The 15238-nt window shown below is 37.8% G+C and overlaps 1 protein-coding gene across 4 annotated transcripts in view; it reads left to right on the top strand.

Moving 5' to 3' along the window:
- nectin1b (nectin cell adhesion molecule 1b) overlaps positions 1-15238 on the top strand; it is a 181758-nt gene that overhangs the window by 134663 nt on the left and 31857 nt on the right. For all 4 annotated transcript variants that reach the window (XM_017416377.3, XM_017416378.3, XM_017416380.3 and 1 more), the window contains one exon: positions 8965-9058. In XM_017416377.3, coding sequence (XP_017271866.1) covers positions 8965-9058 — 94 coding nt within the window. The remainder of the gene's footprint in view (positions 1-8964; positions 9059-15238) is intronic.

The following is a 15238-nucleotide window of genomic DNA, read 5'->3' as shown; positions in this document are numbered from 1 at the left end:
TCTATTCTGTTGCCTGCATGTAACGGTGGCCTGCAAGTGACATACTTGAGCACTCCACTGTGAGTGCTGAAAGCAGCCAAAGCAGCCTCAGTTAGAAACACTGGACTTGATGTCACAAGTACACATAATAAAAAAAAAAGTTCTGTTGATCACATTATACATCTGAGACTTTTGGTATAAAAACTAATGTGTCTTGGCTTTGATGCATGGCAAAAACTAGCCAGCTCCATGAAATAACAGCAATGCATTTTTGATAAACAATTATGTGAGAAAATGAGGCAAGATTATTGAAATCTCATCCAAATTATAAATATGAAGTATCCAACTCCTAATCAGATTCAAGGAGTTTGGACAGAACAGACAAACAAGACCAGTTGAAATGTGAAACACATCACTTTTTTCTTTAGAAGGGAATCATTACCACTAGAGATGCTTTGTGTCACATCACATAAAGTGACATTCAGCAAAAACATTTTCGTTAACAAACCACATCGTCGAACCTCCCTCCTCCACCTCTTGCTCTTTTCTCTCCTTTTGTGTGCATGATTCCCATCAAATATGCATGACAAGAGTTGTTGTGTCAGTAATGTAACTGTTGGTGTTTCCCACTAGTTTGGCATGGAGTGCTTATTGTAGTGAAATGTGATTCAAAGCTCTTTGTGTCTTTTTTCTGTGGCTTCGTCGTCAAATTTGTTTAGTGTCTTAATAGGAAACTGGACATTTTCATTGAAGTATGTGGAAAAATGAATGCCGATAAGTTGCCGTAAGAGAATGTGTCGGGCTTATGTAAATGTTGAAAATCCCTGCAGGAAGATTCGTAGTTTCATATGAGTGTGTAATGTCAGGGTAAAGGGGAAGCGTTTAGCCAGACTGTTTAATTCTGCATGTTGATGAGCTGTTAATCAAGCTTGGGCATTTGATAACATGCCTGACTGCACCGCCAGTCACGCCTCTGTTTGCCCTCACAAAGCAGCACATGATGTGACTCAAAATTGGTCAATTCTAATAAATCACCGGCCCCCTTTTAGCGGCTGCACTGGCACAATAGTCAACTGATTATCGAAATAGATGGGCATTGTCAAAGGCGATGTTCTCAGAATAATATGTTCATAGCTCTGTGTTTTTGCCCATGCATGATGTATGACCTCCAAAATGTTGAAATGCGCTGCCACGTGGCAATGTGAAAAAAATGAATTCCTTATAAACAGCTGGGGTTTCCACATTTGTCAAAACTTACTGGTTTAAATAACTTTGATGACAACTACCTAGACAACTTTAAAACTTTAGAAAAAGAAAAAAAGTTCACTAAAATAACTTCAAATCAACAAAAGTAACTGATAATAAATTACTGAGAATCAACCAATGAAAATCAGTCATTGCTTTTATATTTTGTTTAAACTAAATCATTAAATAAAAACAACTAACTGATCAAACTGGCCTTGACAAAAAGGACGGTGCCCTTAACTTAATATTATGTTGCACAACCTTTTGAGGCAATCACTGCAATCAAGCAATTTCTGTAAGTCTCTCTGAGACTTCTGCACCTGTCAAGTATTTTGGCTCACTCATCCTAAGCAAACTTCTCCAGATGTCACAGGTTTGAGGGGTTCCTTCTATTACACCTCTATTCTCTTTGGGAGTTGTTCTGGGCTCAGCGGTTACCATTTGTATTATCCGTCTCTTCAATTAGTCATAAATTCTCCTCTTGTGTACATGTCCAGGGAGGTTGTCTCCAGTCCTGTAGACTTTATACGTCTGAATAATCTGTGCAGCTGTAGTCACAGGAACATCAAGCTGCTTGGAGACGATCTTACAGTCCTTTACCTTTAACACAGGGGTGTCCAATACTGGTCCTCGAGGGCCACTATCCTGCATGTTTTACTTGTTTCTCTGCTCCAACACACCTGATTTGAATCAATGGGTGATTAACAGGCTTCTGCAGAACAAGAAGAGGTGATTTAACCTCTGAATCAGGTGTGTTGGAGCAGGGAAACAAGGAAAACATGCAAGATAGTGGCCCTCCAGGACCAGGATTGGACACCCCTGCTTTATCATGTCTCTTAATAATTTTCTTTCGAAGCTCCTGAGAGCACTACATTCAATGTGGTACACACCATGATACCAAACAGCACAGTGACTACTTTTCACTCTTTAAATAACTGATTTTAAGATTGAAGACACCCGTGGTACTGATTACAGGAGTTAGTTACCTTAGTTAACATGTCCCTGCAGTCAAATTATTTTTAATCTGTTCTAGGGGTGCCATCTTTTTTTCTCAAGGTTAATTTCATTTGTTTGTTTTTAAGATAATTCTGTTGAGCCACAACTCAAATGCTATGTCGGATTTTTATTAGCTGATTTTCAGTCATTTTTTTTCTATTCAGTTCTATTCTGAAGTTATTTCAGTGACCATTGAGAGTCTTTCTTTCTTAAACAAAAGGGTATCTGTGTCTGTACAAGAGAGGAATCATACGCAAAATTGTAAAAGGATGTGAAAGTTTAAATTGAAAAGATTTGAAAATCTCTAAAACAGAAATCTTTCTTTCAAGCTCAGTTACAAATTGCACAACTTGTGCAACTGAAAATGCTTCCCAGGAATAAAATGTAGCATTGCTGTTATTTTGAAGGACATGTGAAACCTCTGATGGACAATAAGTTATTTAGTTCAATGTCACAGTTAGAAAAGATGACTCTGGTAAAATGTGAATTTGTAGAAACTGAATTTGTTCTCTTGTACTTTTTGATTTCTGAGCTGGTCACTCGTGCTTTTCCTCATTGCTCTGTGGAGACATTTTAAATGTGATAAATGGTCATTAATTGTTTAACACCTTCTCACTTTAAGCTGTAACCAAAGTAGGATAGTCTCTCTTGTGACTCTTAGACTTCCAACACGGACTGTCATTGTAATGGCTGTGAAGTTAAATCTTTTACTTTTATTGTCAATAAGTAAAAAAGATGGTGCTTTGTTTCTCTGTACAGAATGTTAAAAAAAAATGCAGTATAACTGTCTACAAAATTCACAGTATTCCCTTTGATTTTTGTATAGCAGTGCATGTATATCATTATAATGTCTTAAGTGCTGAAAATGATAAGCAAATTGACTAGGTGTGTATGATTGTATAGTAAATGTTTTAAAAACCAAAACTTCCCTCTAGCAAAAGAAATAGTTTTTGATAAACTTGTCAAAGAACAAAAAAAACCCCACTTTGTTTCAGTCTTGTTTCTTTTTTTCATCCCTCTCGTGTGAAAGAAGAAGAAAAGCTGAGCTCTGCAGAGTAATTGTTGTCCGCCTTTTGAAAAAGATCGGAGCTAGACAAAGCATGAAAGTAATTGCCTCCTAAAGATCAAATCACATTTATCCCGTCTTGCAATTAAAAGTATCATTAGCATTTAAATTGCCAAATAAGATTGTGATCAACAGAAATCAATGGGAGCACCAAGGATCAGCTCCAACTCTTCAGGTTGTTTTGCACGGGCAAGGCTGTAGTCATAAGATGGCTCTTTAATCCAAACGCTTCTGGGGATGCAACACTTTACCAGCTCTCGCCATGCAGGAGGGAGGAGTAGGGTTTTCCAGCTTTCACGCTGAGGGACATCTTAACTCTGATTTAGCACAAAAATAAAAAGTAAAGAGACTTTCACTGGTACAACAGTTTTAATAGGAAGGTCACTTTCTTGTGATTGCGTTGTAAAAGTTATTTTCTTTGCTGTAAATCTTTCCTCGCAGATTACTCTGCTCAGTTTAAGGATTAGTTATGTTTTCTCGTCACTATCCCCTTCAAATCTCCCCTTAAGCTGCTCTGAGCCTTTTGTAGCCAACCGAGCGAGGAGGAGCAAGGTCTTCAAGGTGGATGTCTGAGCAGGAAACTCTGCAAACTGGATAGTAGCTTATGGTTCCCTGCCCACTGCTTTCTGCTCCCCACAGGCTTGTGGTGTTTGTCAGCCTTCATTTGTGTCTGCACCTCACAGAGCCAACGCCCCCGTGGTGCCAGCATCACGTTCGGCTCTGAGGAAGCCCGTGTGATCACACAGCTGAGATGCACATGAGGTGATCAAGCTGGGGAGAGCGTCATTGTGTCTGACTAATGACTGATGGAGCTAAAATTACAAACAAACTGAAGCATGAGTTCAAATCTAATTGCTATAATTGAAACGGTGCAGGCACAGAAAATATATGACAATATACAGATTTTTTTTCCACCCTTATTAAATATTGAATGTTAGACAACAAATGCATGTATTCATATTTTTTAGTCTTTACCTTGGTTGTTCTATACTTTACACTAAAGTTTAGCTGCAATTTTCAAATAGGCATGTAAGATATTGTTCACATGTCATGCTATTGGCTGATAAATGCTTTGAAACAAAATAGTATCACCAGTTATGTCATGCAGATAAGCTCAAATTTAACCTGGTTGAAGCTAATTTCATGATAATATGCATGAAATTCTCAGGCTTGTAAATCGAGGACAAAGTCTACAGATTTGCTCAAGAATGTTTGAAGACCATAAAGCTGCATCAGCACCAGACACTGGTCAAGTTTAGCAAAAAATATGGACTTGCAAATATTAGCAAACATGTGATTTTGTGCATATCTCGATGCAACCACAATGTTACTTTGCATCAGGAATTTGCTGAGAATTGCTGAGGGTTACTGAAACAGAAAAGGCTGGCTAATCAGATGGTGTGACAGTTGACAAACTGCAGAAGACAGCAGTAAAGATTTATGTAACAAAACTGAACAACAGCATTTTAAAGAAGAAAGAAGCACAGAAAAAATTACAAGAAGAGAAAATAGAAAAGATGTGGAATGATGGAACTGGGGTAATGAGCACATAATGGGCTGTGATCTCCAAAACCATCAGTGTGGCTTCAGCAGATTCCAGGAACAACTTTGGAGATTTTTTTTTCTTTCCCAGAAGAAAACAGCTAAAAATTCCACGTAGAACACTCAAGCTCTTGGAGGCTAATCACCAACCAAAAAGATGTTTATACACACAAATCCTGATCTCTGATCCATCAGTCGTTTAGTCGAGCAATTATCTTCTCATCATCTCCTGCACTCCAGCATTTGAATACAGGCCATTTTGTCCAGGCTATGTACGAGCTGGCATGCCTTTAGTTATGACTTGTGGTCATTTAACTTCTCAGACAGAAATTGGGAAACTGCCCAGTATATTGGCCTTTAATAATATCACATCACAATCAATCACCAGTGCATTATATTATTGTATGATAAAGATGAACAATAAAGCAACATCTTGGGTGTAAGAAGGGATTTGTTAGCACAATTTTAAGCCACTCAAGTTATTGTTTCATTCATATTTTGGTTAAAATTGTTCAGAAACCAACTCGATTGGTCTTTTGGCACCACAAAAAAAAAATTCGGAGTTTGGCAAAAGTAGTGGCTTATAAAACAATGTTTTTACCATCTTGCCTCCCTGTTATGGAAGTGAACCAAAGCTTGTTACTTCATGCTTGCTTGGTGGTATTTAAAGTATCAGCATACATAACATGGTCACAACACTTCTGGGGGTTTGACAGTGAGCTAACTTCATATACCTGAGAGAAAGCTTTTAAAATGGTTGCTACAATTGCAAAACTTGAGTAAAATCTCACAAATTTACACCCTTGTATTGTAGACCAATGAACTGTAACTGTTAGACCTTTTAATGAGGCTGTCTGGGAAGTAGTCGCAATCTAAAATAATCCATAAATGCATTTTCTTTTACAACTTGCTAATTCTTAGCCATCAAAACATGTATGTTCACCTTCAAAACATGACAGAATTTAGAAAAGTGCAAAAAAAAAAATGCATGCTTCAATTCTTTACATCGAGTTACTGGACACTGAATGAGTCACAGGAACACCTTGGAGGAAATGATATTAAATCTTTAAGAGTTCCAATTTATAACAACGTTTTTTTTTATTATTTTGGCCATCCCTTGCCTTTGAAAAACCCTTATAAAAATTACTGGATCTAATAAGTGTCAGAAACTTAACAAAGCTGTAATAATTTTTGAAAGAATCTCTTAAAAAATACATTTTATTGATGTGATTTGGATAAACTTGCTAACTGCTGCTTGTTCAGCAGTCATAAGAAGATATGAATGCTTCTCTTTCTGCACATTAGATCGTGTTACTCTGCAGCGCTACTTCAACATTAGCTCAGCATAACTGTGACAGATTGAAACGATTAACAAATCTAATCCAGTCGGACCTAAGGTCAAATACAATTGAAATATCTTTAGATAATTGCTAAGTTTATTTTATTTTATGATTATGTTTTTGGTAGTTAATCTAAATTCATTGTGTTCAGTACTTGGAAGGAGAACGTAAACTCTTGGAAGCTGGATTTCTTTCTCGAAATGCTTCGGCAGCATCTGCAAAAACAAAAAAATGTTTTCCAACATCATGGTTTGTTTGACTTTCGTGAGCATCTTTTTTTTGGCATTCAGAATGCTGTGCAGGGTTAAAAAATGATTTTTATGTTTTGAATCAAACCGTGTATTTTTAGAATGAATCCTCTAAGGGATGAATGGAGTCGAGGCACAACTTTAGCTGCGTGGCACACACAAACTGTGTGTTTGCTTTGGCATCTGCTAGCCTGAGCAGTAGTCATTTTGTATGCTCTGCACATGTAACACTTCATCAAACATGGTTGCTTCCTTCGTCGCCCTCGTCTTGGTAATGTGTCAAACAGTAGCAACATCCTATGCATTTATGGCTTCCTGACACTGCTGCTTGTGTGTAACATGATAACAAGGGTTCAATTAAAAGTGGAGAGCATAACATGGAGAATGTGGTAACTGTGGGGTGGAAGTCATGGGTGAATCTCTTTGTTGTTTGGTCAGACTTAATAAAGAACTCTGCATACGGGGCCCAAACACAGAACTTATTCGTCCAGGCTCTGCTGCAATGAAATACAATCAGTCACAGGTCCCACAGGATCAAATGAAAGTTGGAAAATAAATCCAGCAAAATCAGGATAAAAATATTCCATCTTACATAAACATTGCACGATTTCATCCCGTTTGAACAAATTTGTCCAGTCATAATGAAGCCGAATGCATTTTTTTCCAACGCTGTATATACTGTGTCAAGTTTCGTGAAGCTATGTGTTGGTAAAAAAAGATACTCTGTGAAATGTTTCAGTTTGCTGCCTCATTATAAAAGATCAAAGCCTTCACAACTGTTTTTAGTTTTCAAATGTTACACATTCTGCTTAATAATTAAAGGCCTAACATTCCGTGAATGAATGCATGTCGCCTGCTGCCTTTCATGTCAGAGTTATATATTAAAATCATTTTATGTTGAAAAATAATGGCATTACAGCTACTTTGGTCAAACCTTGAAAGTAACATTATTATACACAATTTGTTAGCACTTGGACTATGTGTTGAGAATGATTCTCAGCTTTGGCCACATAAAAATTTAGGTCTATATCTGCAGAATTAGCTGAGTTATAGCTATTTTGTGTGTTTCTTAAGGTAAGTTTGCTGTAGTGGCTATCTGGAATTGGGTTGGCTCCAAATGTTAATGATTTCTAGATGTGCATGCAAGGCTTCATTTCTTAGAGTTTTAATGAAATCTATAAAGTGGTTCATGAGATATTTTGCTAACGCTCCAGAGAAACGAGCACACACATACGCAGCCACTGGCCTTCGGCGGAGAGCGACAATAAGCACAGCCTTAAAATGCTTTTCCTTAATCACACCATTCTACCTGTGCAAAGTCGATTCCCCACAAACCCCATGATTATCTTCCTCAGAGAAAATGGTGGGTGCTGCCATGTAGAAGAAGTAATGTGCTGCACGCAGCCTTTCTGTACGTTTGCTGTGCCTCAGTGCTGCAGGCGCGCTGAGCGGGATGCCACATGAATCTGGCAGTGGCACGGCAGCCCTGTCTAGAGACAAGGTGATACGGACTGGAAATAATGAGCGTGAAAGAAAGAGTTAAGAGGTGCACTCATGCACAAATTTTCTGCACATTAAAACGCCAGCATGGCCTTGTGGAAAGGTCATGTTATTCAATAAGGACGTGAACCAGTGCGAATGGGAGGCGGGAGGAGTCGGAGATAATGCGTGTAGGTACACAGCTTAGTATCTGCAGTGCACTTCATTATCTTTCATCACTCCTGATTTCATGTCAGAGTACAGCAGATGACATCTGACTGCCAGCATGTTTGAGGGAAGGGATTCTCTTTGTAATCGTTGTGTTGCTGCAACCTTTCTGCTTTCCTGTCTGAAATAATTACCCAGATTCACATCAAACTATTTCAACATCAAGCTTTCAATTACTGATGTCTCTCCTGTTTACAATTTAATTTTCTCTTTTTATTATCAGATCAGATTACAACAGAAAATATTGCACTCTTGATTTGAAGAAAATGTTTAAAACAGGAGAACTGAAATGAATGCAGTTGACGAGGGTCGGCTCTTCCCCAGGTGTTCCATCTGAGGGGAGGGGTGTGCCTTGGGATTAGGGATGTTAGTTCTGGCGATTTAGAGAAAGGTTGAGAGCAGAAGGCGCCTGCTGAGCTCTGTCTGTGTCACTGCTCAGGACGACACATCAAAAACAAACAGTCACTCCACAGTCGGTGGGGTGTTTGTCCACGTGGCACTCCGGATGAGATTCAGTCCACCCTGAGGACTTGACTCACACATGCCCTTCTCCCTGCCCCCTATACCCCCCTCCATCCCCATCTCCTCACCTCAGTGTCCAATTACAGCTCATTCTCATTAGCACAGTGTCTCTCCAGCGAGAGTCTATGCAAGGGCAGGGATGGCTGCTGCTGCAACAAAGCCGCCAACAAGAGATCTTTCCAAATCCAAGGAAAGAGTGAAAAAGGCAAGTGCAGGCAGGACTTCTCATTATAGAGTGCTGTAGAAGGTGAGGGGGACCTAAAGAGTGGCAATCCCTCAGTGTGCTGAGTGTCATGTTGTCTTTTCACTCTCTTAACAGGACTGACCTCCCACCGGCCCACAAGCCCGCCCCGCCTCCTCCCAAAAAGAAGAACAGCAACATGAAGGGTCACATGACATCCGACGATATCCAAGTAAGACTCCTTGCTTCTCATTTACAAGTTGTCATCTCTGATCAAAAATAAAACCGAACGTTGCCCTTTCAATTTTCTTACGAAAGGATTTTAGTCTGCATCGTCTGTACTACGTGGCTGGTGTTTGAACCGTAGAGAAAAAAGTTCAGATTTTTCTCCACATGTACAGTTTTAGTCACAACTGTCAGAGCTAACTTGTTTCAAAGGGAGTTCGGTTAGCAGCGAGTGCCGGAATATCCTAATATAGAAATGTTTCAGACTGAAGCCGATGACATGTATGATTAGAAAAGTAACACCAATTAATTTTTCCTTTCTAATTACCAGGCTAAGATTTGTCAGTTTTGACATAAATACTGAATCTTGTTCAGTGGCATTAATATGAAAAATAATGTTTTTCAATGAAAGCAATAACACCCGCTTTTTTTATTCATACAATAAAAAAAAACATATAGAAAGCCTGTGATTCTAATGTATCAAGTATATTGTGTTAATTCAATATATTTGATTTGAGCTTCAGTTGGTGAAGACTGAAAAATACCTTGCAGGACTCGTAAACAGCCTTATTTTTCCATCGTTTCTTTTAAACCTGAAGACCTCATCATCTCAACGAGTAATCAGACACCAACTGATTGTCAACACTGAGTGGTTTGGCGAAAAAAAAATCTGCTGAAATTATTCTTTTCAAATCAGAAATCTGTGGAAAACAAGCGACACACTCACCCACACATTCTTTGATACACATGTTTAAGTTGTGCAAACGTTACTGTTCATCTTCCAGTTGTTCAGACTGGTTATTTATTTACATATTTGGAATAAAATGTATCAAAATTAAAGCTTTTTAATGCAGTCTTTTCCACCTTTATAAAAAGACTAAATTTAGAGTTGTCAAAGGTTCAGTGATTGAGTCTCTGTGACTTTTAAATGTTCATTCAGCTGGAGAAAACCTAAATGTTAGAAAAAAGACAAACTTCTTAGTCACTAATTGCTTAGTGAACAGCACCAGTTTCATTAAAAAAAACAAAGTGCTACAGTGTCATTTTAAAGATTTGTACCATATTACAATTAATAGTGTGCATGTTGAGCAAGTCATCACTTATAGAATATTGAGAAACAAATTGCATTCATAATATTTATATATGATAGTGTACATCAGCAGTACAATTATGATACCACAACTACTGAAACCAAAAGTGACACAGAAACACCGTATAACACAGCATTGCATCACAGACTTATTTGACTGTATAGAGCAAACTGTAGACTTTAATGCAGGGGTCTCCAATCCTGGTCCTCGAGGGCCACTATCCTGCATGTGTTACCTGTTTCTCTGCTCCAACACACCTGATTCAGAGGTTAAATCACCTCTTCATGTTCTGCAGAAGCCTGTTAATCACCCATTGATTCAAATCAGGTGTGTTGGAGCAGAGGAACAAGTAAAACCTGCAGGATGGTGGCCCTCCAGGACCAGGATTGGACACCCCTGGTTAAATGCTTTACTCCAACTATTAGCCAACTAAACAAAAAAAACCAACTGAATGACAATTTATACAACACTCATGTGTCCTTTTACATCATCTGTGAAAGAAGCTTCACTACATTAACCTTATAGATAGCAAAAATACAATCAAACTCAAGTTTTGTGTCCTAAAACAGTTTTTGCCTTAACCTTAAGAGTTCAGCACAAAAAGCAGGACTATATTAGCCAAGATTGGCCATATTTTACCAGTTATAGCTGTCTTGGTAAAATCTTGAAATTAAAGTTATGTTTTATCTGTTAGCACTAGTGGCCATCTTGAATCATGTTGACTCTGAATGTTCATCAGTTGTAGATGAGCATCCAATAATTACTTTTTTAGATATTTTGCTAACAGACAAACAGGATTTATGTCAACATTTAATGCAAAAGTTGGGGCTGACTCTTAGCTACTACCTGACTGAATTGTAGCTCAATTTGTAAAAGTGTTTTTTAGAGGCATTATTTTCTCAGACCTGACACCTAGAGTTTAGGAGGAGAACTGCAGAAAGTGTAGCACATTTCAGGTGAACTCACTTGTGCCATTAAAAATGTGTGAGTATAGTCTGTCTTCGATGGGCAATCCTTTCACATGTAAACTCAACCACAACAGGGAAAAGTAAATTAGCAGCTTTGTTATGTTGGATAAATTTTAAGGTCATTATGATCACTCAGATGTTTCTTCATGTATTTTATAACTTATAAAGACCCACAAACGTCATCTTTGAGAACAGGAGATAGTGGTAAGAAAAGAATAAATACAGGATTTTAAACATGTTTGCTTTCTGTGATTGTAACATGGTTAGATCTAGATACTACAGATTCAGGATCATGTTTTCTTTTTTTGTTGTACTGTGTACCTTTCTCTGGAAATAACAGTCCCTTTTCACAGAAGTGTGGGAGTGGGGGGGTGTTACTACCATCTCCTGGGGCTTGGCTCATCACTCTGGCCACCAAACAAGCTGGACTGACAGGCTATCATGAAATTAGAACAGCTTGTTAACACTGTATAGGTAATATGGGACATGCTCTGCTTTGCCAAATGATAGACCATAATAAAGTTTACTTATTTAAAGTTTTTGTCCAAAACAGTATTTTCAGAAGGTCGTCCTGGTTTCAAATCAACCTTCCCTGTGGCCTTTAAAACTCCTTGCTATTGTTTCATCTACAACATAAAATGAAAGTGCTGTATGGTACTTCTCAGAGAGTATGGTAGATTTCATACATATAGAAAGAATGCTAAACTTGCAGGTGTTTCAATAAATTTGCTTTAAATTTGATTTAGCCTTGTCGTTATTTGGAATACTCCCTACTTGGTAATAAATAGTGGACAAAAGACCATCAAAATTTAGATATTTGACTGTCATTTTGGAAAGCAGGTATTTGAAGAGTTTTATGATACTTTGACTCATAAAGTCAAACAGCTGGACACCTGGTCTCTGAATAATGTAGAAAAGGGAAAGTACATGAAATGTTCCCTCCCTGCAGAACAGTTGTGCATAAATAGTTGAGCAAGTTATCTAATTCCTCTTCAGTGATTCAAAGAAAGGTAAAGCTATGACATACATCTCAAAACCTAGTATGGAATGTTTTGTTGCCTTAAAATGAAAATATTTTCAGCAGGTTAATGACATATTTGATACATTTTGGGTGAACAATAGCCAGTGATGTAAAAACTCTCATATTATTTAACATAAGCGAGGCATAGATCACTGGACCAAAATTAAATCAGATAATAGAGTAAAAAAACATTTCCAGTGTTTATTGTTACACATATTCTGCATGAAAGAAGAATAATGAAACAATGGCTGCATCATTAACACGCATTTAACCAGAGTCTCAGTAAAACTGTCGGATTCACACATTTCCAAAACAAATTAAGACATTATCTGGGTAAAACCTTTAAATGACAAATTAGAGAAAGAAATCCTTTTTATTCGTACCATCCACTGCTCAGCTGGGCAATTTCCTGCCCGAAAGCCTGTCAGTCATCCTGATGAGCAGTTTCCTTAAATGACACTGAGATAATCAGCATCTGCACAGCCACCAGGCAACTTGTAATGACACAGTTCTAATTATTGCTCACTGTACTTTTTGAACTACTGCAAGTCGTTCTTTGAAAAACTTTATCTTTTTTTTGCAAAGCCATAGACAAATCTTGACTGTATTTTATAGGTATTTAGCATGCCCACTAAATCACCACATTGCAACAACTTTCCTAAAAAAAATCTAATGATGTAGATCCATCTACAGCTACCAGCAAACTTCTCCTTCCATCAGTCTGTTACGCCACGGCTCCAGAAAAAATGGCAATTCGGGTTTAAGAACCATCAGACAACAATATTTAAGTTGGTGTTACATATCAAAAGAAGATCAAGATGAGTGTGAGAAGCCAAGATTAATGTTATTCACCTCACCTGTCAACAGATTTAATGTTGTGTTGACATACAGTTTGATTAATTGCCTTTAAATTTACAATGAAGGTTTCAACACTAAGTCATACGTTTTGAAATTAAAAAACTGAAAACTTTAGATGCTGCCGCTTGGTCTCAGCACAAACAGTTTGATGACTCAGCAGAGTTGAAATCTTTGGCAGCTTCAGTATTTTATTAGTGTCAGCCAAATTATCAACATCTGTGTTTACTAGAATAATACTTCCGTGTTGCCCGCCAATGAAAGGTGAAGGTGAATGGTTTTATTTTTGCCCATGTCTCTGTGTGTATGTGAGTGTTATCAAAATAGCCAGACCACTGGACAGATTTTCATGAAATTGTAAGAAAATCATTGGCAGCTCAATTTCAGATGGTTACCACAGCTCACTGAACCTAAAAAACAGCACAGAAATGACTATAACTCAGTGGGTTTTACACATATTTACTTATAATTGATGTGGTAGCAAAGACTGATCTCTAACACAGACTCTGAGGACTAATAGGTATTTAATGGTAAAAAGAGTGTTGTTTAAAATTTTGCTGTCAGTTATTTGAAGTCATCTTTTGGAGCCTGTTCAGCTCAAGATGGCCGCTAAAAACATTATTAGCCAACTGAAAATGGCTATAAAGCAATCAGTTTTACAAATATTGAGCTAAAATGTGTTGTGCCAGAAGCTGAGAGTCATTCACAACACATACTGTGACATCTTGCAGTATTGCACAAGCTTGCACATAACCTTATTTTCAAGGTTCGACCAAAACAGTTAAACTCTATGAAGCTAAGACGATCTTAATCTAAATCTCTGGCATGTGTTTTAGAGGCTATGGGTGATGTGCATTCCTTCAAGGAATGCTAGGACCTTAGTCGAAATTTATGGTTTCTGTGTTTTCATTTCTTTTTTGACTGTGAAGCCTGTGTGGCATTAATCTTGTTCATGACACTACCTCTGCTGCTGAGTGCAGGCAGCCTAAACATTTATGATTTCTTTGGCTATGAACAACAACAAATATGCCTCCGGATTAATCTCCCATTTAAAAAACTTTGTTAGATAAAGCAGACAATGAACAGAAAGCCATTATCTAGCCCTGCAAGGTTTCAGTGGAACAGAAAAACTTTAGATGGATGGTGTGCTCATGCATGAGGAGCCTTGGCTCAGCTGACCCGAAGTGAAATATGTTTACCTGATGCAGAAACCATGTAACCGGCTTGAATGTATGCTGCTCTGAGAGCCAAATGGCCGACATCCATCCAGAAGGCCAAAGCATTTATTGTTTGAACAAGTCTTACCTCAGTCTAATTGCATCTGAAGTCTGGTGGCTCGGCTCCCTGTATGACCACTCAGGCATTTAATTCTTCACCTTTTGACGAGAAAAAAGGTTCCCAGTACCCAAGTGTGTATTGACTGGAGTTCAACAGCTACTGCTGACTGGAAGAAAAAGAGAATCAAAGGGCATCAGGCAGCCTTTTGATCCCTTAAATTGAACAGCACATTGTTGTGGAGTGAAAATGTATTGTTCAAATACTATTATATGACTCACTTTTTTTTTGAGAACTTTATTGTTCTTTGTTACTTTGACTTATTTCATTCAATTCATTTTGCTTTTCACGACAAAGTTCAGACAATTATTCAGCCGAAGTTTTGGGAGCTGTTAGAATAATAATTAACGCCCTCCTGTCATGATGTTCATTGGGAGCCTGTTGTGAGTATACCGCCTTAAAAACCCTTAAAAAGCCCTTCTCTGTCAGAGGCCTCAAACTCTGCAAGGTGAAAGATCCATTAGTGTTTCACTGTGGGGTAAATTTACAATGGACAGCGTGTTGGAAAAGAAAATCCTGTGCCTCTCTGTACACATACTGCTTCTGCGTGACCACAGATGAAACAACTAAAGGTTGAATTCTAAAGATACAGCTACAAATATCTGACTTAACCCCAACTTTTATATTGGCGCAACCACAAAGGTGGCTGTCATGTGACATGTTATCTTTTAAAATGATTTTGTTTGCAAAATAGAAGCTCAAAGATCCATTTATTGTGCAGTTTCTCAAGGATTTATATAGCCATGTATGCAATTATAATGAAATTTGAGCGCATAACAATTTATCACAACACAAACAAAAAGAAACAGATAAGAATTATAAGCATCTGATCTTTGTTAAATAAAAAAAGACCTCAAGAACAAAAAAAGAAACAATCAGAAGTGACGATGACAGCCAAAATGTACTGAAGAATTTTA

This window comes from Kryptolebias marmoratus, linkage group LG2 (genome assembly GCF_001649575.2).
Source record: "Kryptolebias marmoratus isolate JLee-2015 linkage group LG2, ASM164957v2, whole genome shotgun sequence".
NCBI classification, from domain to species: domain Eukaryota; kingdom Metazoa; phylum Chordata; class Actinopteri; order Cyprinodontiformes; family Rivulidae; genus Kryptolebias; species Kryptolebias marmoratus.
Note: the sequence above shows the minus strand (reverse complement) of the source record. Positions and strands in the feature narration are given on the sequence as shown.